We start from the raw sequence: 25,338 nt of genomic DNA on the forward strand, positions 1-25,338 counted from the left end.
TATATATATATATATATATATATATATATATATATATATATATAAAGAAAACACAAATTATATATATATATATATATATATATATATATATATATATATATATATATAATTATATGAATCGAAAGCCTTCTCACAGCATCGTCTGTGACCATATGCACACGATGCTGCTAATATTTACTCTTTGTCTGTCTAAGGCCTTGCTTGGTGGATTATTCACAAAGAATACTAACCTTTGAGAGATCGTTGATCAGCAATTCTCCTGTCATCTTTGTTTTTTCATTGCACATGGAACATTAATCACATTGTCAACACAAGGTGAGGTTTTAGTAACGATGACCATAGAGGTTTTTGCCGCAAAAATTCAGCTATAAATCCAAGTTCTGTTAGCTGAAGTTAGATACTTAATACTAATTTCAAATAATATTTGCAACTGCTAGACTGTCAATCATAACTACCGCGTTCAAATTTTACCTTTGAATTAATTGTACAAATATTATTTAGCCGTATATGTATAGCGTGGATATCACTTTTGTTAATAGGTAATTAAAAATAAATGACATGGTTTCATAAATTTTGTTGTTCATCATAGTGTACCACTTTCAAAGAACTAATCTATTTTGAATACTTGGTTTCTATTTACTTCACACAGCATAGCTACTGTGAGATAAAATAGCTAGTTTCAAAGTGTCACTAAGGTTATGAACATGTATGACAGAAACATATTAATAGAAGTTTAGTTTAGCGACCCTAATAATAAGGTACAATCTGTAAAGAAAGGTAGTGGATGAAGTCGAAGTCGAGAGGAAACCATTTACACATATAAAGCGGGGTTTTTGGCCTGACAGTTATCTTAGATAACGATTTACGGAAATGCAAATATGGATTCTTATTTACATGTATGCTGATACATTCTCTTCTGTTACCGAGTACTTTCAACAGCTATCAATCCTCCTTTGTCAATACTATTGCCAGACACCACCATACATGCATGATCCTGAAATAATATCCCAGACTCAAGGCAGTTGATACCGCCTAGTTTCTTCAGTTTAATCTATTCAGATTATTAAAGATATATGTGTATGGGCACTGTGATTGTGAAAGAACAGCTTTGTAACCGCAATGTTGAGAAATCTGTCTAACATCAACAAATTTACCTGTTTCACCAAATGACGTTGGCTACGCAATATTTGAGTCAACATCTAAACATTGAGAGCAAAGCAAGAAGCAGTATATCATGTACTGCATGGCAAATGTGGTTTTCCGAATGTTGGTTCCCATGGGTCTCTACAGTGTGATACACAAAGGAATCGTAAGATCGGGTGTAATTGTTAGCTGTTTATTCTAAAAAACGTTCTTAAATTCAAAGGTAGTGTTGCGCTCAGTATGTTACAAAATGTTCTCGCGCTAGATGTTAGATCAGAGGTAAGCAAAATTGAGGGCCTAAATCACAAGATATTGTTCTCAGTCCTTTACACTTTTCATTAGATTTATTCCTTCCAGCTTTATATCACAAAGGTGAAACAGTTTTGAATGTGCAAAGAACTATTTAGCTGGTGTGAAAATGCCAAATAACTTTTACTAGTGACATATTGTTATATGACCTTTATATATGGCGATTTTCATCAACTTTGGTGAAATCCTTCAAGTTTTATATCCCAAGATGTAAAACATTGTCACATATACAAGTTAGTAATTGGCTGATGTGAAAATTCTGAATAACCTTGTGTTATATGATTGTATCTTCAATTTGCACAACTAATTTCATCAATTTTGTTCAAGTCGATCCAGATTTCTAGTTTTATCAACTTTGGTGATTCGGAAGTTGATCTCGATTGCTACTCTATGGTTCGTTAAATATGCATATGAGTAATGCCATTCTCAAGAAATTGCTGCATGATCGTAAAGTATGTCATATTTTTCTTTGATCAACATCTACACCGAGATTCATAAGTTCTGATGATGTATTCTAAGAATATCTAATATCTGAAATATATATCATGCAAAGTGGCACTGCCAAGCGCACCGAAACTAAGCAGTTTTTACCATTACCAGGAGAAACCTATATACACAATTTGATCCTGACCGAATGACTGTGAAATGTGATTTAAATGTCAAAAAGTGTTCTGTGATCTCTTTTACCAACAAGAGGTTTTTAATTGATTTTGACTATTGTATTTTAGAAACTATTCTTAATAGACAGCAAAATGGTAAAGATTTGAGAGTTATTTTAACCTCAAACTTAAGTTTTTCAGATAATATTTCTTTTACTGTAAATAAATCTTTTAGAATGTTGAGTTCTATAAAACGACTGTCTCAAAATTTTACTCAGGTTCAAACTTTTATATCTCTTTATACTTCTCTTGTAAGGAGCTGTCTCGAGTATGGTTCTGATGTCTGGAACCCTTGGAAAAAATTAGATATGGAATTACTTGATTCATAAAATATTTTTGTTTCAAAACGCACATATCATATCATGTTGACCAGTGTGAAGCTTTCTATACCATCTTTAACTTACCAACTTTGGAGCAAAGACGCTCTTATCTTAATATGATGTACTTACACAAGTGTGCAACTGGGTTTTATAATTTACCAGATGTTTTATCAAAGGTATGCTTTAATGGGGAAATTTACCCAGACTTTCTTAGGTAATCAGGTCGTTATTTAGTGAAAAATAAACAAAATAGCGTTGGTTTCATTCACTTTCACTCACGCGTATTAGCGCAGTGGCCACAAGCTGAACGCACGGAAACCGGAAGTGACGTATCAAACTTGCTAGTCACAGCGGGTTCAAAGTGAGGTCACTTATAACCAAGCTCTTCTACGCCAAGTGGAGTACGCATATGCGGTACACAAACCTCAGCGCTCGACTGAAAATCATAATGGCGAAGATAATCGGTAATAACTTCAAACCTGAACGAGCAATCGATGATCCAAGACTGACATCGTCAGAAAGTTACAGCGACTCGAGTTCGGAAAGTGACTATTCTCCGATGACGAAGTTCAAATTACTCTCGGCGATCAATCACGCCAGTCATTGTCAACCCCATCGCTGTGAAATCATGCCGATCCCGAAGTAATGCCAATGCTCTAAAGAGATCGACATTAATTCTAAAAGTGCAAGGATTTTAATGTGTTACAGAACACCCTGATGTAGCCATGATTAGTCTAGAACCAGCTGTCCTGTCTGGAGCATTCCGTTTCTAGTGCCTAGCGTACGCACGTCCCATATGTACAAGCAAAGCACTTGGGGCTGGATATGCCCCGGGCAGTTTTCTTTAGGCTTGTAGTTCAGTAGTTGGACTTGCAACTTTCGCTAAAAGCAGCCCTTCTCAAAGTTGTATTCGCAGAAAACTTTATTTCTGCTCGACTTAAACATCGACACCGAGTGCTTGGCCCCTATATTCTGTAGCCATTCTTTACACTGTAAGTGGAAAAGCTTACAGTTGCACACGTCGACTGCTTCAATGACCAAGTTTATGACGTCACTTCCGGTATTTTAGTACACCGCTGTTTGTTAGCCAGTGAGTGAAAGTGAATAAAATCGACTCGAAAGCCTTTCAATGACCATATCAGTTTAATATTCCAAAATTAATTTTCAGGGTAAATTTCCCCTTTAATGCACCCGGCAAAATTTTGTGCACCTGTCCTACATTCAGACCATCCCGTAGCCGTATCAACGTTTTGAAATTTTCTCCACTCAACAGATGTATGAGCAATTTTAATGAATTGTTTCGTAATAATCATTATTGATATTTTTAGTAATTCATTTAAGTCTGACATTAGAATGTTATATTTTAATGGCTGTTCTTGTTGATTTGTTTGCTTTGTTTTTAATGTGTGTGTGTGTCCTACACTTGATTTTAGTTTTGTGAATACTTTTTGTTTGGTGCTGTCTTGTTCAGTGTTTTTTAACCGTTTTCTTTTGAGCCTTTGAGGAACCTGTCAATGGGACTTGGTCCGGTAGAATTTTCGAATAAATAAATAAACGAATAAATGACTTGTTCTTTAGATATTGTGCCCGCACACAGAAACCAAAAATAAGCGGACATAGGTAAGACAAATAGCTCATCTTTTACCGGCATGTATAGCACCCTCTCCATTCTTCTTTGTTCTTTTACATTTAGCTTCATGACGAGGATGGCTCTCTCATTGACTTCGATGGTGGCAAAATTTGCAGCAAATGTAGATTACCTCATTATCATATACACATACTAAACCTAATCAGTTAAAGCCACATAAACGTGTGTAAAAATGTTACGTCAATCTCATTAGCCGTTTTTATATATTAATGACATAGGCAGACAGACGATAGCCAAACAAACGAAAATATACTGCTTTGACATAAGCTCATGTGTCTTTCTAAAAGGAGTAACAATGAATCCAATCTCACTGGCCCCTCATGTTCAGCCGCCAATTGCATGCAAAACGCTGCAATTGATGTGCGCCAACACTATTTGGAAAGTTTATGCAGTAAGCCTTGCATTCCAAACCAATAGAGGCAAAGATGATTCCACAGTCAGCTTGGGCAACTTAAACATGTCACATTATTGTTGTAAACTCCGTTGTTTTGCTTACGGGGCGCTCTTTTTTACAGGCTTTACAGGCATCCCCTTTGTAGACGTGGTCACATTATGCCTACTATCCTCGGTCATTGCTTTGAAATAGTTTACGTATATGGTGGTAGCTACGATCCCGCAACAATTGTCTCCTATCCAACAATGTATGTCTGGGACATGCCACGGCCCTATAAAACAACAATAAAATAAATTCCGAATAAACTGAGTTATGTACCCAAGACATACCACTCGAAACGGTGAAATGTGTGTACAGCAGAAACCGACTGACTTTTTATAGCAATTTTAATAGGGGAGGATTGCATTCATATACTAACACGGGATTCTGAAGGGACAGTAATGTTGACTTTTGATGATGTTTTCATTATATTAATTTTGTATGTCAATTGCAAGTTCTTATTCTACTCCAAAAAGACGCACTAGTGTAGACACTAGAAATTTCTTTCACTTCGTATTTGCGATAAATGCAGAGAAATGCTGTGGTTAAATTGAGCCTAAGTGTTGAATTTTTGAATTTAGTATTTAAGATTGTTGTCACCAGATGAGATAATAAACTCATTCATACTCTCTAACGGGATAGATGCAGGGAGAATTCGACGATATTGCAACGTTACGGGAGTTGAAGATAGCCGAAACCTGTGGCTTAAAACGAAGGTAAAGTGTGGTCAACAATACTGTGTCCCCTCTGTGATCCCTTGACACTAGCGTAGGCGTGTTTGTTGAGTACACAGACGAAGTATACTATATTGAATGGATTATTGTCCGTTCACCGAGTACACGGTTCAGACAGATCTTATGTGGAAGACTACTATGTCGTGGCGGATTGTCCGTGCGAGTGTTAGTAACTTCTGATGAATGGTTTAAATCTTCCTCTGGGAAAGTTTGAGCAAAATTCAAGTCTTTCACTTTCGAGGTGCATACTATCTCAAAACTAAAGCAAAGCTGGCTAACAATATTCTGTCCCATATGTGACCCCTGGATACTAGCGTAGGTGTGCATAGTGATAACTCAAATGGGAGACACTTTATTGCATTGATTAATGCCCTTTAACCAAGTAAACAGATTAAACAGATTTAATGTCGGAAGGCTACTATGTCGAGGTTCATGGTGCGTTGAGGTGTTGGTCACTTCTGATGAATCTTTAACAAGAACTTACATGTTACTGTTATGATGAACATCGAAATGTGAAGTTCAACTGAAATAAAGGCAGTCGAATCCTATGGCTTAAAACAAAAGTAAAGTGTGGTCAAGAATATTGCATGCCCGTGTAACCGCTTTATAGGCTACTAACGTAGGCGTGCATGCACATAAACGAAAGACACTTTTTAATGTAATATTGTCCTGTCGCCAAGTTGGCAGCTTAAACAGATCTTATATCAAAAAACTACATTGTAGTGATGGAGTGTGCGTGTGCGTGTTGGTGTTTGTCATTTCTGATGAACTTGAGATGCGTCACCAGATCTTACATGTTACGATCATAATGGCTTGTGTAAATAGCAGGGGAGGCATACAATGCAATGAAATAAAATTAACATTATGGAAAGCTCAACATGTCCCATTGAAGAAGTTCAAAAAATAAACGTTTTTTATGTTAGTAATATGGGTCACAGGAGACAATTTGACGCTATAGCAGTATCAATATATCATCCTACTTGTTGGCCGTTGATATGTAAAGCAGATATATAATGTTTGCATAAACCTTCGAACAATCTGATCAGCCATGATAACTGTAACGCCCAGTGAAAGACCGCCTGAATCAATACCTTCTCTAATCAAATAGAAAGTATGTGACCAGTAATATCTAAGCTAGATGAAATTCATTGAATGGTAAGAGAGACTTAGCGATCTACACGATACGCAAGATTTCTGTCAAACTGTGAAATTAGGCAGTGTCCAAAATGAAATGAATTATTGAAACATTCTGTGCGTGAATATTTAAATTAAGCTATCTCGGATCGGGGTTGACCGATTGAAAATTTACCATAACGAAGTCAGGTGTGCGGTTTACATTCAATGGTTTGTTAACAGGTTCAACAACTGATATTCTCAAGTGACACCCTTTCCGCGAGAAATCAAATGCAAACATAACATAATAAATTTATAATTTACAAAATGGTCTATGGAGAAATTTCCTTCATCTGAATTGCCCTACCCTTCCATGTGACTTCAAGTTGAATGCATGTATGACGAAGATACAATCTTACATTAAGTGTGAATACAACTTTACCGGTATGAAGTTATATAATTTTGTTACACAAAGCCCTTTTACCATAATTTTGTTGTAGTACAAAGTCATCTCATTGTGAACACTATATTTGTAAAGGAACAGATATATCAACACAGTGTCGATCTTTCGCTCTGACATCTACGATTTCTGTTTTGTACTGTTTTCAGGGGGGCTAATGTTTGCACCGCATGTGTGTGGCCTCTCTCAAACATGCTGTTGAAGGCACATCAATGCTTACAAATACAGAATAACATGCACTTTGAACGCGCTTGTAAGGTTCTGGCTGGTCTCCAGTTCATGTACACACTAAAATAGGAGACGTTTAAAATATATCCCATAAACCCCCATGTGACTAAATTAAACCAATGACCGTGTCGATTACTTATGGAATACCGGCGCCCACCTCGAAACGTGCAAAATGACATACTTCTGTTCGTCTGACACATATGCATAATCGCGACTGCTCGACTCCGACTATCGGGGAAAACAACCGAATCGTGGAACGTAAACATTGTAAAGTTCTTGCCATGGACGGAAGATACTTTCACATGGTCTTCCAGACGTTTTTACCTGAGGACTCACAATTCATGTAACAATCGGATGGCCAGTCATTTCATGTTTTCGTCGATCCGGCACATCGATGATCGACGTCGACATCGTGACCAAAAATAAAAAAGAACGCATCATCGGGGAAACTGAACATAAGGAGACAACTTGAACAAAAACAAAACAAAAAACACCACCGACAATATACTCTAGTCTAATCTATTCGCATACAACAGGACACGATCCCTCCACAACCGTGAAAAGGAAGAGAAATATAGGCGACACACTTATAAATGCTAGACTTAAATAAAGCTACAATAGCTCGAACTCCGATTCACATGACCACACACAAACACAACAACACATACGTACAATAATCAATCATTCACCTATCAAAAATGAATTTTAGCGACTGATGAAGACAACTGTTCACGCAACGTAGTGTCAGAGGATCACAGTGTCACATTACTAGTCCTTCTGCGGCTCCAGTGCAAGGTACGTAGGTGACTGACACTGGCTATTACACTCTCTACATAAAACAGCCAAACACGATATACACAACATCATAAGCAATTACAAAAATGTAAACAACTCAGATATTAACCTTGTGTTGAGTTGTTTTCCCTTTATTACATCGAGACAATCTGTGAATACGTACATCTATTTTTTACGTCCATGCATATGCGTACTTCATGGGTACGTACCGGGTTGTCATTCAGTCAGGCGACCGGTGATCAACAATGCTTCGCGGTGTTTTCAAAACCTATCAGTGGTACCCACGTGTTCTGCATTATTAGAAAGCTGGTTTTCTCCTCCTTCGAATGACTTAAAACACATCTAAGTAAGTTAGAACTACAATCGTGAAACCCCCGTAAAAAGAGTCGACTGTCAACAATTGCGTATTTCAATGACGAACTTCAAAATGATGTAATGGGAAGAATCTCGCACGTACCACTCTCCAAAGCTACCATTTTAAAGTGTAGCCCATTTTAGAGATGTTTTCATCCGAAAGACACCGAATATCTCTCAACTGAGGGTTTAAAAAACCGTCAAAATTTGCCGATGAGCTCGTTCCCGCAAAATCGTACTTTCACTTTCGCATTCACCCAATTTAAATATTTATTGGAAATGCCCTTCTGCGATTGGCCAATACAGAACAGTTCTGTCTCCTGCGAGACAGAGCATGTCCCGGATTAAACCACATCACTCAGATTTAACACAGTGCCGCCATATTGGGGCTCAGCACAACATGACCTTTATCCAACTCCCGGTCAAGGTCACGTATAAGGGTGTGCCTAATTAACACAGTATAAATCACTTTGGTTGATACACTACAAATACAAGGGTCATGACTTCAGCAGCCATCTCCAATTTTAGAATGTACACGAACTGGTCTCCATTTGTGTTTTTGCATAAAAACAACCCTTTGACAGGGTTTAATTGTTAGCCATCGCTATCGTTCTATTAAAACATTGGCTTCAAGTTGTCTTAAAATAGTTAATTCCCTTTTTGTGATTCACAGTACGCAAATTTGTGCATGTGTCACAAAATGATAAAATGTGTCATGGGGAAAACATGTAAAGGACATGAGTCATAAAAATTCCCATGTCCACCCACAGACTCAAGATATCAGTAATCCAGGGGTGTTACACGGTATCAGCAGTCGGACTACAGGCTCCTATCGGAAAGAGATCAGGAACACCTGTCCTAGAGTAGTTCTGTGTTCGCTGAGAAAACTATCAGATATCAGGAACGGTAGTGTGCAAGCAAAACATCGTACAACAATGGCACACGCTGGCTATCTGCTCTGCCTTATTGTTTTCGCTCACTTGTTTTGTGCTCAAGGTAAGGTATGTGTACCTGCGAAGAATGTAACATGTCCCGATGTCTGTAAATCTTGTAAACTGTGTTCAACCCACCTAAAAAGTCCAAAAAAGTGGCTTGTGCTCGACTGTCGATCTAGAGGGTTGACCAAAGTGCCTTCAAATATACCACCAGCGACGGCACACTTGATTCTGTCGAACAATCTGATTGGCAGGCTCAATGCATTGCAGTTTGCGCATCTCACGAATCTTGATATACTCGACCTGAGCAATAATATTCTAGACAGCAATCAAATGCATCCAGACGCATTCGAAGGTCTTGGGATTTTGAATTATCTTCTTCTTAGATACAACAGAGCCATCACCACGGTTAAGAGTGAGTGGCTCAGACCTCTGCACAACCTAACGAGAATCGACATTCGACAGGCTAGTGTGGAAACAATTTCGGAAGACGCGTTTAGACACAATGTCCTGATACGATTTATACTTCTCTACGGGAACCAGATAAAAAAGATTGAACCAGCGATGTTCCGGAATTTACCTTCCCTTGAAAAGGTATTTCTTGAAACAAATCAGTTGGAATATTTACCTCCTGACATGTTCAATGGGTCCGCAGAACTTGACGAACTTAATCTAGCCAACAATAAAATCACCACAATCTCTTCGACGACTGGGCTGCAACAATTGGAGAATTTGAAACGACTGTACGTGCACCACAATCCCTTAGACTGTGGTTGTGACCTGGTGTGGTTTCGCAAGTGGATCGACACCGGTGACGTCATCGTGAAGCCTCAGAATACTACATGTGCATCGGGATTAAATCTGATGACTTTCAATCCTGATGATCTGCAGTGTGAGTTTCCCGTCGTCTTTGTGTCCGTTTTGGCCAGTGTTGGTGTAATTCTGCTTTGTGCTTTGATCGCACTCTTGGTCACCAATAGGTGGAGAATAAGGTATGTTGCAAGTTCTTTCGATGAGGCTCATCGAATTCATCATTTACATCAGGTCCAATGTGGCACGGGAACCAAACTTTTGGCTCCAAAAGTGATTTAATTACTTTGCTGGTATATATGTAAATAACGATAACCTTTTACACAACTACAATGACACTCTGTAGTTAGTGGGAGTTTCAGCTTTGATATTATCTGAATGTAATGACATGACATAAACTGTCCGCATAGCCCTGAAAGTTTGCATGCAAAAACCTAAAATGGCTTCATGTTGCAACATTATTCTCGCAGTCAAAACTCCCATACAGTTTCGTTAAGCTGCCTTTCATTGGAGAATGTCTGGTGTATTTCCCAATATATCTATTATGTATACAGCCTACTGTCCCATTGTCAATAAACTAATCGGCCATGATAGCCTAATAACATTGTTGAAGTTGGTCAGTAAAATTCTCGTTTCATCTAACTCCAAGTAAAGGATATGTATAGTAAAATTTAATCATCATCGCTGAAAGCAAGTTCGAATTTGTACTCCACGGTGTCGAAAAATGTTATTGAATCTTATTTAATTCTTCTTCTGTTTTATTCACAAACAGGTACAAGTTGTATCTTCTCAAACTCCTCTGCAAAGGATACCTTCCTATTGATGACAAGGAGGAACCCATAGGCGAATATAAGTACGACATTTTTATCTCTCACTCCAGCAAAGACGAAAATTGGGTTCTCAACGTCCTACAGACCAACCCTAGAAAACCCTCCCTACAACTACAAGCTGTGCCTGGACTTCAGAGATTTTATCGTAGGCAGCTGTATTTCAGAAAACATCATCGACGCCATCAACGAGAGCCGGAAGACTGCCTTTGTTGTCACCAACGAATTCATCGAAAGTGAATGGTGTTACTTTGAGCTGGAGATGGTTCGTCAGAAGATGTTTGAGGAACACCGTGACGTCGCCATATTGATTCTCAAAGAGGACGTGCCTGCAAACAAAATGCCTGGACTACTGCAGTATTTAATGAGGCGAGGCAATCACATCGAATGGAGTGACAACAGGCAAGGTCAGAACCTCTTCTGGAAGAAGATGGAGAACGCTGTCAAGCAGACAGCTATCAATATGGCCTAGATGTCAATAAGCGTTAGTTAAACTTTACAAAAACTGTGAGATTTTGTGTGCTACAATATACCTGCTTGCATAAACTCCTAGTAGTAATGGCATTCCTAGTTTACGTTTGCCACTGGTCATAATACCATGATTATATACATTTTACTGATAGAATACGGCAATATGTGTCAACACTTTAGGACAGGAAGTTTATACGGCTGTAGTTTTCATGAGTGCATGAATAACCCTTGCAGGATTATATTTGCATACATTAGGTATACAGAAACGGAAACTGACCGGAATCGACATATATTTCTTGTCATTTTCCAGCGAACATATTATCCGGAGCATTATTCATAAGGATAGACCTTCATGATGTAGCGTTAAGACAATTCTGACAAACAATTTCCTTTCTTTTCTTCTCTGATGATACATAACGTACTTTAAGGTTTCACTTATTGGATCTGGGAGCTTTTTGTGGCAACAAATAAATGTAACTACATTTATAGATCAAATAACGCTTTTTACAGCATGTAGGACCTACTATTATTATGATTGTCGTCATGTGGGGCTACAAAAGGACAACCTTTGTCTCTTTACCTAAGTGAATTGGTGAACTTTTATTTCAGACAACGAAATAAACACACTTGAGAGAAATCAAGGTATTGCAATTTAGCTATTTGAAGAAGAACATTTATATTAGCTATGATTAAAACAACTATAAACCTTGAAGGTGTCAAGTTTGAATACGCTGAGGAGTGTAATGTTGGCTGTTTATTATGGTATTGAGCTGCAAAAACGACGAAAGCAATTTGTCATCAACCCAAAATGACCCTGTAGGTCAACCGGTTCTGCGATCTTCTGCGATCTTCTGCCGGTTCTGCGATCGACAAGGTCTTAAAATACGCTCGCTCTAAATCGTTCGCTATGAATAGAACCGAGAAGATGTGTAACTTGATCCTCTCTTTAATCATCATGTGACAAATCTCCAAATTTTAAAACAGTAATGATACCATTTTAGCGTTTCATATTGCGTAAATGTAGTGTGAAATGTACACCTGCTGCAGACAATTCTAACATTAACTGTAAGATTCTGTTTTATATGTATATGTTCGTGTCGTTATATTATCTGAGACGATGTTCTGACAAATGACCCCATTTCTTATGATTCAGAGATGTTTAATAGCAAAACAAATTTGCCGTTATCTTCTTTGGCATGTGTTCTTATCATTCAATGGCCACGTTTCGTTTCAAACATTATGTGCGTTTCTACATGATAAGGGAACTTAATGCTCATATTCGTGTCACTTCATTGTTTGATATTAAAAATTCTGGTATACTTTTCTGTACCTGGCAGGTTTTCTCTTTCTAATGACTATTAGTATGCAATATCATGAAATTCCTATTTATTTATTAAAACAGTACACTTTCTGAACGATAGACAGCTGTTGGGAATCACGTGTATGATAATTAGTAAAGGAAAGGGTGGGCGGAGCTACACCCAAGTGTGTAACCACATTTGTTGGTGCCGAGACCAGGATACGAAGATGTCCGACATAGAGAGAGACAAACGTTGCAGAAGGGGCCACCGCTCGCAGATGACCAAACTTACCAAAAAGGCTGAAGAAATCGTCACCTCCAATACTCCACTACAACCCAACAAGATCGATTCGCTGAAAGCTACCATTGCGAGTATGGCGACGAAAATCAAGGAGATCAAAGCCTTAGATGAACAAATCCTCAACGAGATCGAAAATGACGACGATTACAACAGAGAATTCGAAGAAGCAGACGACTACGTGATTAAAGTCAACGAGGACGTGGTGAGATTCGAGGGATTTCTACAACGCCTAGCAAATCCTTCAACCAACCGACACCAGCAGTCCCATACCAGAGAGCACCCACGCAAGTCAACCCCCAGATTCCAGCCAACAACCAACAAGGAAAGTCAACTTGCCGAAGCTGACGCTGACTCCTTTCAATGGTGACATTCTCGCCTGGCAAAGTTTCAAGGATGGATTTGATGCTGCCGTCCACAACGATACAAGTCTAAGTGGTGTCCAAAAATTCCAATATTTGTGGGCACATCTCCGTGACAAAGCAGAACGAGCCATCCAAGGGTTACCACTGACGAACGACCACTACCTGCAAGCAGTCGACGTACTCACGAAAAGGTATGGTAAACCTCAGACTATAATCAACGCTTACATCAAGGCGTTATGGCAACTCGAGAAGCCAACCGGAACTCTGAACAGTTTAGTAACATTTCACGACAATATGGAAGGTTACATTTGCGGACTGAACGCACTCGGCAAATCAGATGACACTTTCGGAGATCTGCTGATTCTGATAATCCTAGAGAAAGTGCCTGCGAACGTCCGAAAACAGATCTCCAGAGACAAGGGAGATGAAGCTTGGACATTAACAAGTATAAGAGAATCAATTCAACGAGAAATAGAAGCCAACAGAGCAGGTGAGACTACTATTGACTTTGAACTCGATCTTACCGATCAACCACCTGCTACCGCCGCCTTTCTGACAACAACTCGTCAGAAGGCATCGAAACCACAGCACTGTGCGTTTTGTAAGAAGACAGGGCATAAACCTACAGATTGCACGGTTGTCACCGACAAGACAAGACAAACTGTGCTTCAACTGCCTTAGTGGTACTCATCGTGTTTCAGACTGCAAATCGAAATTCAAGTGTCAGGTCTGCAAGCGCAAACACCACACAGCAATATGCACCGGAGAGACACCAAAACACCCAGCCGCAACGAGGGATGACGTTCGTACCTTGGTATCGTCCGATGTCAGCCGAAATTCATCGATGCTACTGAAGACCGCCATCGCAGACATCAAGGCTAGAGGATCAACGATGTCTGAATCGGCAACGCTGCTCTTTGACGACAGATCGCAAAGAAGTTTCATCACTGAACGTACCGCCAGAGCAATCGGTATAGACTTTAATAACTGTGACTCTGAACTCATAAACGTCTCCACACTTGGAGCGAAATCCACTGGTTTACGATCAATGAAGATTGCAGAAATTACGGTAATTATACCTAATGGTTGTAATGTTAATATACGTGCTTTAATTGTACCTCAGATAACTACACCACTTAGAAACCATTTGAAGTCTAGTGCTAGTATTGTCAGATTATCATATTTGCGAGAGTTGGAATTAGCACACCCGGTATCTGATGCGTACGATTTCGAAGTTTCAATTTTGGTAGGAGCAGATTTCTATTATTCATTTGTTGGCGATCACGTTATCCGTGGACAGGGACCCACTGCTGTGTCTTCTAAATTGTGGAAAGCACAAGTTCAGTGGGACGAACTGCTAGAGAGTGATCTCCGAAACGAATGGGTTAAGATATGCCACGATTACAAACAGTTCACTATCTTCAGTTGCGTGAAAGAGATCGAATTTCAGGGAAGGGAGCCATTCAGAATCAGATAAGGGTGGGTGATGTTGTTCTAGTGGAAGACAAATCCGTCCCACGGATAAGGTGGTCTCTTGCCATTGTTGAAAAACTTAACACAGGAAATGATGGTTTAGTGCGTTCCGCTTGCATCAGAACGCGTACCGGCAAAACTAGTAGACCTATCACTAAATTGTATCCATTAGAAGTTAATTCAGAAGTTGAAAATAATGAAACGTGCGCCGACACTGACGAAGGTGCACATACTACAAATAGTAGCGTGAACAGTTCACGACCAGTTCGTGAAGCGGCTATGAAAGCCCGTCAACGACTAAAGGAAATGTCATCAATTCTGTATTAGTAAGTTTTTGTTTCAGACACGCATTCACTATCTTCAGTGACTGCTTTGTAGTTTTAGAGTTTTCTTTAGTTTGTAAGATTTGTAACTTTTTGAACTAATTTCAGTTGTGATTTCATTTGACGTTCGCTATGAATATCCGTTAGATTGTAACTTACAGTTATTTTTTGAATTAGAGATTAATGTAACGTTTACACAAAGTATTTCCGTCATCTTATTTGTAGTTTCTTTCTGTTAAAGCTTATAACGAACCAGTACTGTAAGAAGGATTTAATTAAGTATAGTTTATATAAGGATTTGCATTAGAGTTCTCTTTGAAGTTTGTATCACGCGCCACAAACAGAAGCAGATTGTGATTTAATCCGTACCAGGCGTATTTTCTTATCAAGCATGATTAGACACCAACCGCCATTGATCTTTCAGATTATTCTTTCCAATCTTACGCTTATCATAGACACTTTACTCTTGAGATTTATTTCGTGTTGTTTTTGCATTTTGAATTCAGTTGTGTAAGATTTTGAAACTCTTTATCTTGCTGGCGGGAGGATGTTGGGAATCACGTGTATGGTGTAGCTCCGCCCACCCTTTCCTTTACTAATTATGTAGATTATGCATTGGGCGTGTCATTAGTTAGTCGTGTCATTCATTGATTCTAATGATTATTCATACTACACTGTATATATGGACCTGTGATAGTAATAAAGGTCAAGATTTGAACTTGGTCATACTAAGACACAATACAAAGCTGTCTCCGGCCTATTCTGTCTCTCTCTAACCGAACCTACCCCAAGAGTGTAATCCACAACAGCAGATCGTTTCTTTATGTAAAAAACTTTTATATGGTATGTGAGATGGTCATATTAGTTCTTAGTCTAAGAAAAGTCTTCCTTCTCTCTTTGAGACTTGTGTAGACTTCTTTCCTTTTCAAATCGAAGTACACAGATCGCCTCTTGCTTTCTGCTTCCCTGGTCATGTGAGAGTGCTGTTTAAATGGTGGAGAATCCGGGTACTATTATGGAATGGAAACACTTCAATGGCGAAAGAATGCCAATGTCTCGTTACAACGGAGTATTATATCACTCCATTATTATAGAAACATCCTTATGATATCATCTGAGACCTAGAAGTATGAAGAAAATGTCATATTTCTACATTTGGTTCATTTCTACATTATATAACATGTACTTATCAAGTCCTTGTCATCGTTTTCAGCGTGTGTTTTATTTAATATTAAATTGTATATTTAACATCATATTTGCTTCTTGTAGATATGGGAATCGTATTTAAATACCCAATAAAAATTTTGTCTCGCAAACCGAAAATTAGCGACATTCTAGCGCCACTTTCCGCATCATGCAAACTTTCTCGCTGTTAAGACTTTCGATGTGCAGTGTCACTCTAGGAAATTCTCCTGTCATTGCGTACTTGTACACTTTCTGAAATATTGGTATTAAATACTATGAGTGTACTTTATTAACTAAAGACAATATATGTGCGATTTAGTAAATCAATTTTATCAACTGCTCAGTTTAACATAGTTTATGCTTTACTCAGTCTTTGTTTAGTCGTTTCCTGACCTAAGGCTAATAGATTTTTTTCATGCTATGTGTAGGAAATTCTGTCAGGCAGCTATATAGGCCGAGATTGGGACTCCACTTGTTAATGTCAATAAAACTTCAGCAATCGAGTTCAACCGTACTCATCGTCTCCTGGTGTTTTTGTTCAAGTGCGAGAACACCCATCTATAGTGTTTCTGGCTTTCCTTTCAACGGCGAGAGAGGGAGATGACATGTGTGAACATAATCACGCAAAAATCAAAATGTAATTACGAAACACTTGCCTCAACTACCTTTACAATATCATAAAATCTTAGGAGTTTAAAGCAGTGAAAGGTCATTATCTGAACTACAGAAGGCATTGCGCGAAATCTGTCACTGGATTTGCCTTGAGGAAATCAGAGAGAGAATTCTATAAAGTAGGCAACTTTAAAACAGGATTTCGAATTATTGCATCGATATTTCAGTACTTTTGTAATACTGTAGAATAATCGACAAGGGTTGCACGATACGTGCAGCTTATGTTAACTTTATAGATTTGATGGCGCGCATTATTACTTGAAAAGCACAAAGCTAAAGGGCCTCATGGGCTTAGGGCATATGAAGTGACACAGGGTCAGTGGACTTTGATTTGTTGATGCACCATGTCTAGGCTACACATATGTGAGCTCAGAACTTTATATAACACCACTTGAGTCTTGTGTTGTCGCCCATGTAGTAATTAAAATTTTCTTTTTGCATAAGCGAGGCAGCCACCTTAAACATTACCCTTGGGGCTACGACATTGTTATAGGATTATTGGAGACCTCTGTACTTTCAACGTGCAAACACACAACTGCGCATGGCAGAAATTCACAGTAGTCAGTACAGCGACAACCTTTCAGGCCCCCCATTTTGACGGGAGTATCAGCAGTGTACTTCATGTCTTTGACTTTGACAAATGATGCCTAAATATTGCGTCTCATTCTGAGCCTACACACCTATCGATTTATCGACGCTTTGTACCTTTGAAGGGACCACACCGTTTCAGAACGCTTAATTACGGCGTCTTTATAGGAGGTTTGTACTTTGCTTGTATTTACTTCCGACAGCGACGATGTAAACAGCCGATCAACGCCTCTCGAATGGTCGAGGTATCAGAAGGCATCTATACCGGTGTGTGTAAAAGGGTATAGGAGTACAAGCTGATGTAAGTCGACAGTCAACTTTAATAGTTTTTGAAACTGAAAATCGTTTACGCAGTTGTAGAACAGAGTGGCACGCTTTCGCATAAACAATTAGAGGTTGCGATCGAAACTACTGAACTGCACGACCTTGAAATGCCATTAAGTCTCGTTGTCGATTAGGTGCAGTTACATTCACGTGAATACCTCTCCTGTGACACATGACTGCCCTTTGTACTTGTGGCATGGCCTTTAATTCTTCTGCGTACAATTCTGAAATACGAATTACAAAGTGAAAGCAGTAAAAATGATGTACCCAGAAGTAAACATGTGTTTCATTAAAGAATACCTGCGGGTAATAAAGTAGGACGGCTTGGAACTTTGTTTCAGTGTTTATCTCTATGACCAAAAGCAAGCGACGTTCAGTTAATTCCTACCTTTCAAAACGCCGAATTAATCAGGAGCACACATTTATTATCTCATGTAACTAGATAGGGGATACTACAAACCCTTTTCTCAAAAGCAGCGAAGGTTTACAAAGTTGATGGCGCTGTATAAGGAAAGATAAGCTGTTAAATACTATGATGCTTTGAAAAACAATTAATATTAATCAAAACGGGATAAATTACGCTCTTCTTTTAACCAACAGTGAAAAATGAGTTCCTGCTCAGCCCAAGCTGGTGTCTACGGTGCTTCATCGGCAGGGAACGAGGGACTAGACGAGTTTGTTCTGCTAGTCGACGACATTGACAAGGACATTGAGGACAGTAAGTCATCGTCCCTCTATGTGCAAATTTTCACACGTCTCCTGCGTCCCATCGCTTTTCAAGTAAACTGTTTCTCTACATAATCCATGCAATCTACTATCGGTATTCTGCATGTCAAACCGACATGTGTTTTGTCAGACAGACATGGCTATGGATAAGAATTCAAATACGAAAAGAACATAAGTTGTCGATAATAATGCGGCACAAAGAAACATCATTACTGATACATACACTAAGGACAATTCAAGATAACCTTCTGAAGTTATGGCAAAGATAGCAATAGATGGATTAAAACTGATTAAGAAATTTCATCTAATATTTCTATTGTCTTAAACCTTTATTCGATATTGTGGCATCATAGATAGTGGAACTGAAGTCCTCTATATTGTCTATTGTGGTAGCACATTCCAAAGTAATTTATCATCTTGCGTAGAGTACTGCAGCTCGACTTGACTACATTGAAACACATGCACAATGTCCCTAAGATACATGTTGTGTAGTGATATTGAATTCTTGCATAGTTCACAGAAGACTCCATCGGATTATTTATTGAACGCCCTCATTCTTACTCTATGAAAGGTAACTGCCGTGCAAATTTAATAACAGATATTTAATTGATAGTCTGCAATCAATTTTGTAAGCAGTTGATGTATGTTGAGTCAGATTTTACTACTCATGGACATCCAATTCATTGAGAGGCAGTATTTTACCATAAGTAAATGAACTTGAAAATATGAAATCGATATAATGAGTAAGCATCAATTCACGATTAATTGTTTTAGGAGGCATAACAGGCCACAAACAAATGCCGGACCTATTTACATACTTATATCATAATAAATGTAGCCTTTTTCGTTATAAGTATCCCTCTTTTCTTACAGGAGATTTCGATACAATGATAAATCTGTGCAAGGGGAAAATTCCTCAAAGGGAAATTGCTGATTGGAAGGATTCTCGCCACCTGCTGACGTCATTGTCTCATCACGGCTTATTTAGCCTTCGAGACAGGGGTTTTGTGATCAAGCTCCTGGAATATGCTGGTCGATATGATATTGCCGACCGAGTCAAAAAGTGGCGGACTGTAGGAAGGTCATTGAGCAATGATGGTAAATATCTCTTGAGCTTTTTAACGTTACCCACATTCAACGTTGAACACCAATGAACCGAGGTTGTTTGATCAGCAGAATGTGCTTTAATTTCACTTAGGATATATCATTGAGGGCAAGTGGTTATTCAAAAGTAATTTAGAAATGCAATCTTTGTGTAATTGAGAAATTATTCATAATTAAGGTTGATACGTTTAACATGTTAAGTAATCAACTTGGATAAGTATTTCTAACAAGATAGCTGATCGGTCTGAAACTACATACAATGCAGCACATTTTGATAAAGTGATTATAAATGTGTGGTATCGTGTGTATGTTTTAGCTGAGAACCCCAAATCTTTCAGCTTTCAGCATCGTTCATGAAATTTAAATTTGGACAATTTATCGACGAGCTTTCGAACAAGAGTTAACCCAATGCTGGTTTATAGAAGTGACATAGTTGGAGACAAAAGTGTTGTGATACCTACATTATGGTTTACCCTACCCGTTAATCTTTACACACTCAAACAGATGCAATATATATATATATATATATATATATATATATATATCACAGTGTATATAAGATATGTCATGAGAGTTTCTTTCGTCAATTCACTACTTTGTTTGTCTGATAGAATATACACAGGAAGATTGAAGTTGTGTTTCAATTGCATTTTATATTTTCATTATACGTGACATTATATTTTATATTTTTGTTCATACAGTTATGATGGAAAAGGTTGAAAAGGAGCTAAAGTTCCGTTATAATAAACTTCAGCATCTGCAACCTATTCCATGGATGAAGAGAGTAACAATAGATTTAGGAAAGACATACTCTTCCATGCAGCTCATAGACCGGGAAGTCAGACATGAGATGAGGAGAGTTGGGATGGACGACTTAGCTGTCATCGGTAAAATGTAAACACATTTACTAATGTTAGCAGTTTGCCAAATTTAGTGAGTTTAGTGTTGAATTTAAGTGTCGAGTTGAGTTTCGAATTTCACACGAACACCGATATTATATATATATATATATATATATATATATATATATATATATATATATATATATGTGTGTGTGTGTGTGTGTGTGTGTGTGTGTGTGTCTGTCTGTCTGTCTGTCTGTCTGTCTGTCTGTCTGTCTGTCTGTCTGTCTTTCTGTCTATCTGCGTATGTTTGTATATATGTATGTATGTATATGTTTGTCTGTATATACATATACAGAGAGAGAGAGAGGAGAGAGAGAGGAGAGAGAGAGAGAGAGAGAGAGAGAGAGAGAGAGAGAGAGAGAGAGAGAGAGAGGGGGGGGGATTAGTTCCGAAGCTTTATTGAGAAGGCTTGACTTATCTGCATTGATGATGTATGTGTAGCTAGACATATTACATCTCTTGGTAGTGTTTGAGTAAGCAGCTGCATTGGATATAATCGACCATTTAAAGTAGTATTGCTCGTTCTTCGCCTTAAAGTTCCATATTTATTTTGATAATTCTGTACTATTGTTTTAAATGGTAAAAAGAGAATACATGGTTGGAAAGTTTGAAGATAATCTCTTTCAAACCGACATAGCACTGACTGTTACCATCATCTGTCAGCACATCAGGCTTGTAAACGATACTGTTGGGAGGGCACCATAAACGTATTATTACTACTGATGTTGTTAAAGGTATTATTGGACCATACATGTATGACAAAAACAGTTGAGTGACACGACATGCAATCAGAAGAAAAAAACGCTAAGACACTTAGGTGATATATTGTATTATTAAAATGCCATGTTGCCCGTAGGTCAAACCAATCGCCATATGAGATAACTTGTTAGGGCTAAACCAGTATGTAGTGAGCTTTTTTGTTCATTTCATGAGTGTCCAAATTTTCTTACTTTTTCTAATACTCCTGAATATTATTGTAACTCCACAGAGCGGATAGAAATATAGAACGTGGTTACATCGAAATCGAAAGAATGTTTGACCCCGCCGGTGAGGAGGAAGTACCAGCACGCATTTTGATGGAAGGCGAGGCCGGCATTGGGAAAACAACGCTCTGCGCCAAGGTTGCCTACGATTGGAGAACGAGCAAGCCATACGTTAGGGACAGGTTCGACGCCGTGCTGCTGCTCGATGTTAAAAAATTTCGAGGAAGCCTGAAAAAGGCGCTTGTAGAGCAACGGCTACTGTCTAAGGAAGTGGAGCTGGATCAGTTCTGGGATTACATGAAGGCAAACCCGGACAAGATTCTCTGGCTCGTCGACGGACTTGATGAACTCAATCCCAAGTTCAGGGAAGAGTTATTGGAGCTGATCAGAGGCGACATCTTCCGTTTGTCAACTGTCCTAGTAACCGCGCGAATCTGCCAATGGGAAGACGCTATCGACTACGACGAGGTTCTCTTCGACAGAGAAATCATTAACGTGGGTTTCCGGTTCAGGCTGGCGAAAGAGTTTATACAGCACTTTTTCGAGGCAAAGTCCACCCACATAGATCATACCAAGTTCATCGAGACTCTTGGCAAAGACGGTCAGCTTAGGGATTTAAGTAGGAATCCATTGATGTGTATTTTTCTTTGTTTTCTGTGGGAAGACGACGCCTTTCAAAAGCTCCGTTTTGAGATTGATTACATAGACGCATACAAACTAATGATTGCTCTCCGTCGATGGATCTGTAAACGTTTCTACGAATCCTATTCCAAGGCGATGTCTGCGAATTCGCTTTCCGGACAATCGTCGTCGGGCTCGAGTTCGGGAGAATCATCATCTCGCAAAACGTTCGAAAGTAGGATCGACGCGACAAGAAAATTAGCATTTCAGGGTTTAATGAAATCCAAGCAGCAGTTCTCTTTTACCGAGATAGCTGAACATATTCCGGATTTAACGGAAGACGATATCATATTTGAGATTGGACTGCTGACCAATGAAATGTCTGTGACGAATATCGAGGAAGAGCAGATATGTTACACGTTTCCACACAAATTGATGCAAGACGAACTTGCCGGGGAATATCTTAGTAAGCTTCCAAGGGAGAAGAGGAAGGACTATTACGAACATCTAATCCAGACAATGTCTTTCCACCCCATATTACTGTACATGACAGCACTGCTTAAACAGGACAATCACGGTGACGAACTCCAAGAGTTTTTCGAAATACTTGCCAGCAAGATTGAAAGCATTCAAGCCGACTGTCTGACTGGCAGAGTTCCCGTCTTGCATGACCCGGTCGGTATTTTGACCCTTCAGTGTGTGTCAACATCCGGGCAATCAGACTACCTGGCTTCTGTCTTGTCGGAAGAGCTTCGGAAGCGAAAGATTGATCAAATTCACCTTCGGCCCCTTGACTCACTATGTCAGTCCAGTGCGTACATCCGGGGACTTTTGCACGTTATCCAGACAAAGTATAAGCAGACTTTGGAAGAACTCGTCGTTGAAGATTTAGAAATGTTCCCTCCTTGGTTTGTCGAAATGATCAAAAGTATAAAACCACACCTCAAAAAAGTGACCTTTATATAAGCACTAGATCTCAAAGGGTGATTTTCGACACTGGTCAGCTAGAGTAGATCTGTGGACACCATATAGGGGGCGCTACACCCAAAACAGCATATTTTGCTAAAAATCCTTTTTTAGCAAATATTCATTAAAATTAACCCAAAATTAAAATATTGGTAGGGTTGAAGCTTGACAAGCAGTCGAAAGCTGCTTGATAAAGTTGTGTTAATTTATGCAAATGTCTGCAAATTACCTGATTTCCTGGCTTCTCTTTTCACCTAATTTCAAGATTTTCGAAGAATTTAACTCCACTCTAGCTGGTTTAAATTTCTGAGTTTCACATTATGTTCTATTAATGCGATATCAAAACCGACTACTTTGCTTAGCAATGAAAATCTACATTCTGAATAAGAGACATTTTCATTTTGCTAATTATATTTTTAATCAATTTTTTGACTGCAAGTCTTTCAACCCATGCCATTTTAGAATAAAAGTAGATGATACACATTTTAAATAAAATAGCGGTTTTTTCTGCATATGCTCTTGTTTCAAGTGAAATAAGTGAAATTTCACAAAATAGTATCAAGTTTTGACTTAAATTAATTTTTATAATTAACACTAAAATTGAGGTTTTTTACCCCAAATATACACCCCTTCATGCTTCAAGTAAACCATTCCTACCATACTAAACTTTAGATTCACTGCGTTTAGAAAATATATAGCATGAGGGGTCTCCTTGTCATTTTAAAAGAGAAATATTCCTTTGGAAAAACAAATCACAAATTCTCCATCATTGTAAAACGCAAGCTACTGAGTTCGTTAGTTTAACCCAACCGGGATCTTTGCACATGATTTGAAAACTTCATTGACAATGTGTATTTGTAAAGGAAACTCTTGATAACGCAAATACATTACCCCCAGGTCATTTCCTCTTTTCCTTCATTCATGTAAACATCATATCAAAACCTATTGCTTGTGTCGGTAAACCAAAGCATGGGTAAACTGACAAAATATTCAGAGCACGTCGATTAATTTAATACTTTTTGCAGGGGATTAACAACCGCTCGACCTCCTGCAAAGATATTCATTACAGTGGCAGATTAAACAATTCTTAATTGGAAAAAAAATTATGCTAATACTTTCTGTCCCGCTGAGAAGTCTTTCTCTACGAATCATAAATTCTACAGCATTGTAAAACGTAAGCTGCTAAGCCCGTTTAGTTTAACATTTCCAAAAAAGGAAGAATACCTAACAAAAATGAAAGAAACAAATTCAATTTGATGTATTCTACAAACAATACGGGGCTTCGAAACGAAACCCACTGACAAAGTTTCTGAAGTTTACAGTACGATTCCAATGTTTTTTCACCCTTGATGTTCAAACCAAAAGAAGATTGTATACTTTTTGCACATTTCCATGTGTTATCAAAAAAAATATCATGTACAGAGGATGTCGGCGTATGAGGCTCGTGTATTTTTTCCGTGCATTGTAATAGTTGATGTGCGGTAATTGTAAGCTTTGGCATAAACTCATTTTACATTACTATGACCATTTATACTGGTTAAAATTTAGTTTTCTATTATAGTATTTGAAGAGAAATAAATTTGAAAATAGCTCCAATAACGAACAGACAACTATGGTTTCAGTGAATTGTGTTCTCCATGGAAATGTCACAGGTTTATCAGTTCCAAGAGAACAGTAAATCTCTGCAGCAATTGTCAATTTCATGACATTACATCTACAAAGTTTAACGTTTAACATCAACAAATCAGGTCAACAACCTGACCCAAACACTTAACCTTGCAAGTCCGTTGGTATTTGGTGTGACAAATAGTTTGTGTACAAAGCATCTACTAAGAAACAACAGCTAAGGCCGGGTCACTTAGGTCATTTTGGTTACATTAAATTAAGGGAGAAGGGGCTTGAGGAATCACGATTGAAGTCTTAATTTTTTTCTGGATCCCCTCAATACTCTCAAAAACATTCTGAATCCGGCCCCCTCTATGTGATCATTACTGAACTTTCGATACATGACAGTTGTCTTAACATTTTGCTTGTCTGGTACCTGTATGCATGCATTGTTGTGAGAGTTAAAGGGCAGGGTGACGGCTTACAGACACCTGTGTATTTCTTGTTGTGTATATTTGGGCACGTTGATCCTTATTTGATAATAAGGTGCTGTCAAAAGTCTTGAATTTCTATCACGTATATCTTGAGATGATCTGACAGTGGCTGTTCTATTATTGCCATTGTTGTTATTGTTATCATGATTTATCATCATTCAAGCTGC

General features: G+C 38.4%; 3 protein-coding genes across 3 annotated transcripts; all 3 read left to right on the top strand.

Annotated features, from left to right (window-relative positions):
- The first annotated feature begins 8,860 nt into the window (after positions 1-8,860).
- LOC139134330 (leucine-rich repeat-containing protein 4-like) lies at positions 8,861-12,573 on the top strand. The gene is made up of 2 exons (XM_070701210.1): positions 8,861-10,123; positions 10,714-12,573. The coding sequence occupies exons 1-2, from the start codon at positions 8,934-8,936 to the stop codon at positions 11,006-11,008; spliced, it is 1,485 nt and encodes a 494-aa protein (XP_070557311.1). The 5' UTR covers positions 8,861-8,933; the 3' UTR covers positions 11,009-12,573.
- Positions 12,574-12,817: 244 nt separating this feature from the next.
- LOC139134445 (uncharacterized) lies at positions 12,818-14,679 on the top strand. The gene is made up of 3 exons (XM_070701306.1): positions 12,818-13,042; positions 13,074-13,692; positions 13,904-14,679. Exons 1-3 carry the CDS (start codon positions 12,818-12,820, stop codon positions 14,677-14,679), a joined length of 1,620 nt encoding a protein of 539 aa, XP_070557407.1.
- A 2,609-nt stretch (positions 14,680-17,288) lies between these two features.
- Positions 17,289-25,092, top strand: LOC139135485 (uncharacterized). The gene is made up of 5 exons (XM_070702883.1): positions 17,289-17,744; positions 18,368-18,485; positions 19,367-19,591; positions 20,299-20,491; positions 21,491-25,092. Exons 2-5 carry the CDS (start codon positions 18,374-18,376, stop codon positions 23,070-23,072), a joined length of 2,112 nt encoding a protein of 703 aa, XP_070558984.1. The 5' UTR covers positions 17,289-17,744; positions 18,368-18,373; the 3' UTR covers positions 23,073-25,092.
- Positions 25,093-25,338: the final 246 nt, after the last annotated feature.

This window comes from Ptychodera flava, chromosome 6 (genome assembly GCF_041260155.1).
Source record: "Ptychodera flava strain L36383 chromosome 6, AS_Pfla_20210202, whole genome shotgun sequence".
Classification (NCBI taxonomy): Eukaryota; Metazoa; Hemichordata; class Enteropneusta; family Ptychoderidae; genus Ptychodera; species Ptychodera flava.

Coding starts and splice junctions, on each gene's coding strand:
- LOC139135485 (XM_070702883.1), top strand. CDS start 18,374: ATGAGTTCCTGCTCAGCCCAAGCTGGTGTCTACGGTGCTTCATCGGCA. Junction 18,486..19,366: donor TGACAAGGACATTGAGGACA/GTAAGTCATCGT, acceptor CTTTTCTTACAG/GAGATTTCGATACAATGATA. Junction 20,492..21,490: donor TTAGCTGTCATCGGTAAAAT/GTAAACACATTT, acceptor GTAACTCCACAG/AGCGGATAGAAATATAGAAC.
- LOC139134445 (XM_070701306.1), top strand. CDS start 12,818: ATGACCAAACTTACCAAAAAGGCTGAAGAAATCGTCACCTCCAATACT. Junction 13,043..13,073: donor TTAAAGTCAACGAGGACGTG/GTGAGATTCGAG, acceptor TACAACGCCTAG/CAAATCCTTCAACCAACCGA. Junction 13,693..13,903: donor AATAGAAGCCAACAGAGCAG/GTGAGACTACTA, acceptor ATCGTGTTTCAG/ACTGCAAATCGAAATTCAAG.
- LOC139134330 (XM_070701210.1), top strand. CDS start 8,934: ATGAGTCATAAAAATTCCCATGTCCACCCACAGACTCAAGATATCAGT. Junction 10,124..10,713: donor ACCAATAGGTGGAGAATAAG/GTATGTTGCAAG, acceptor ATTCACAAACAG/GTACAAGTTGTATCTTCTCA.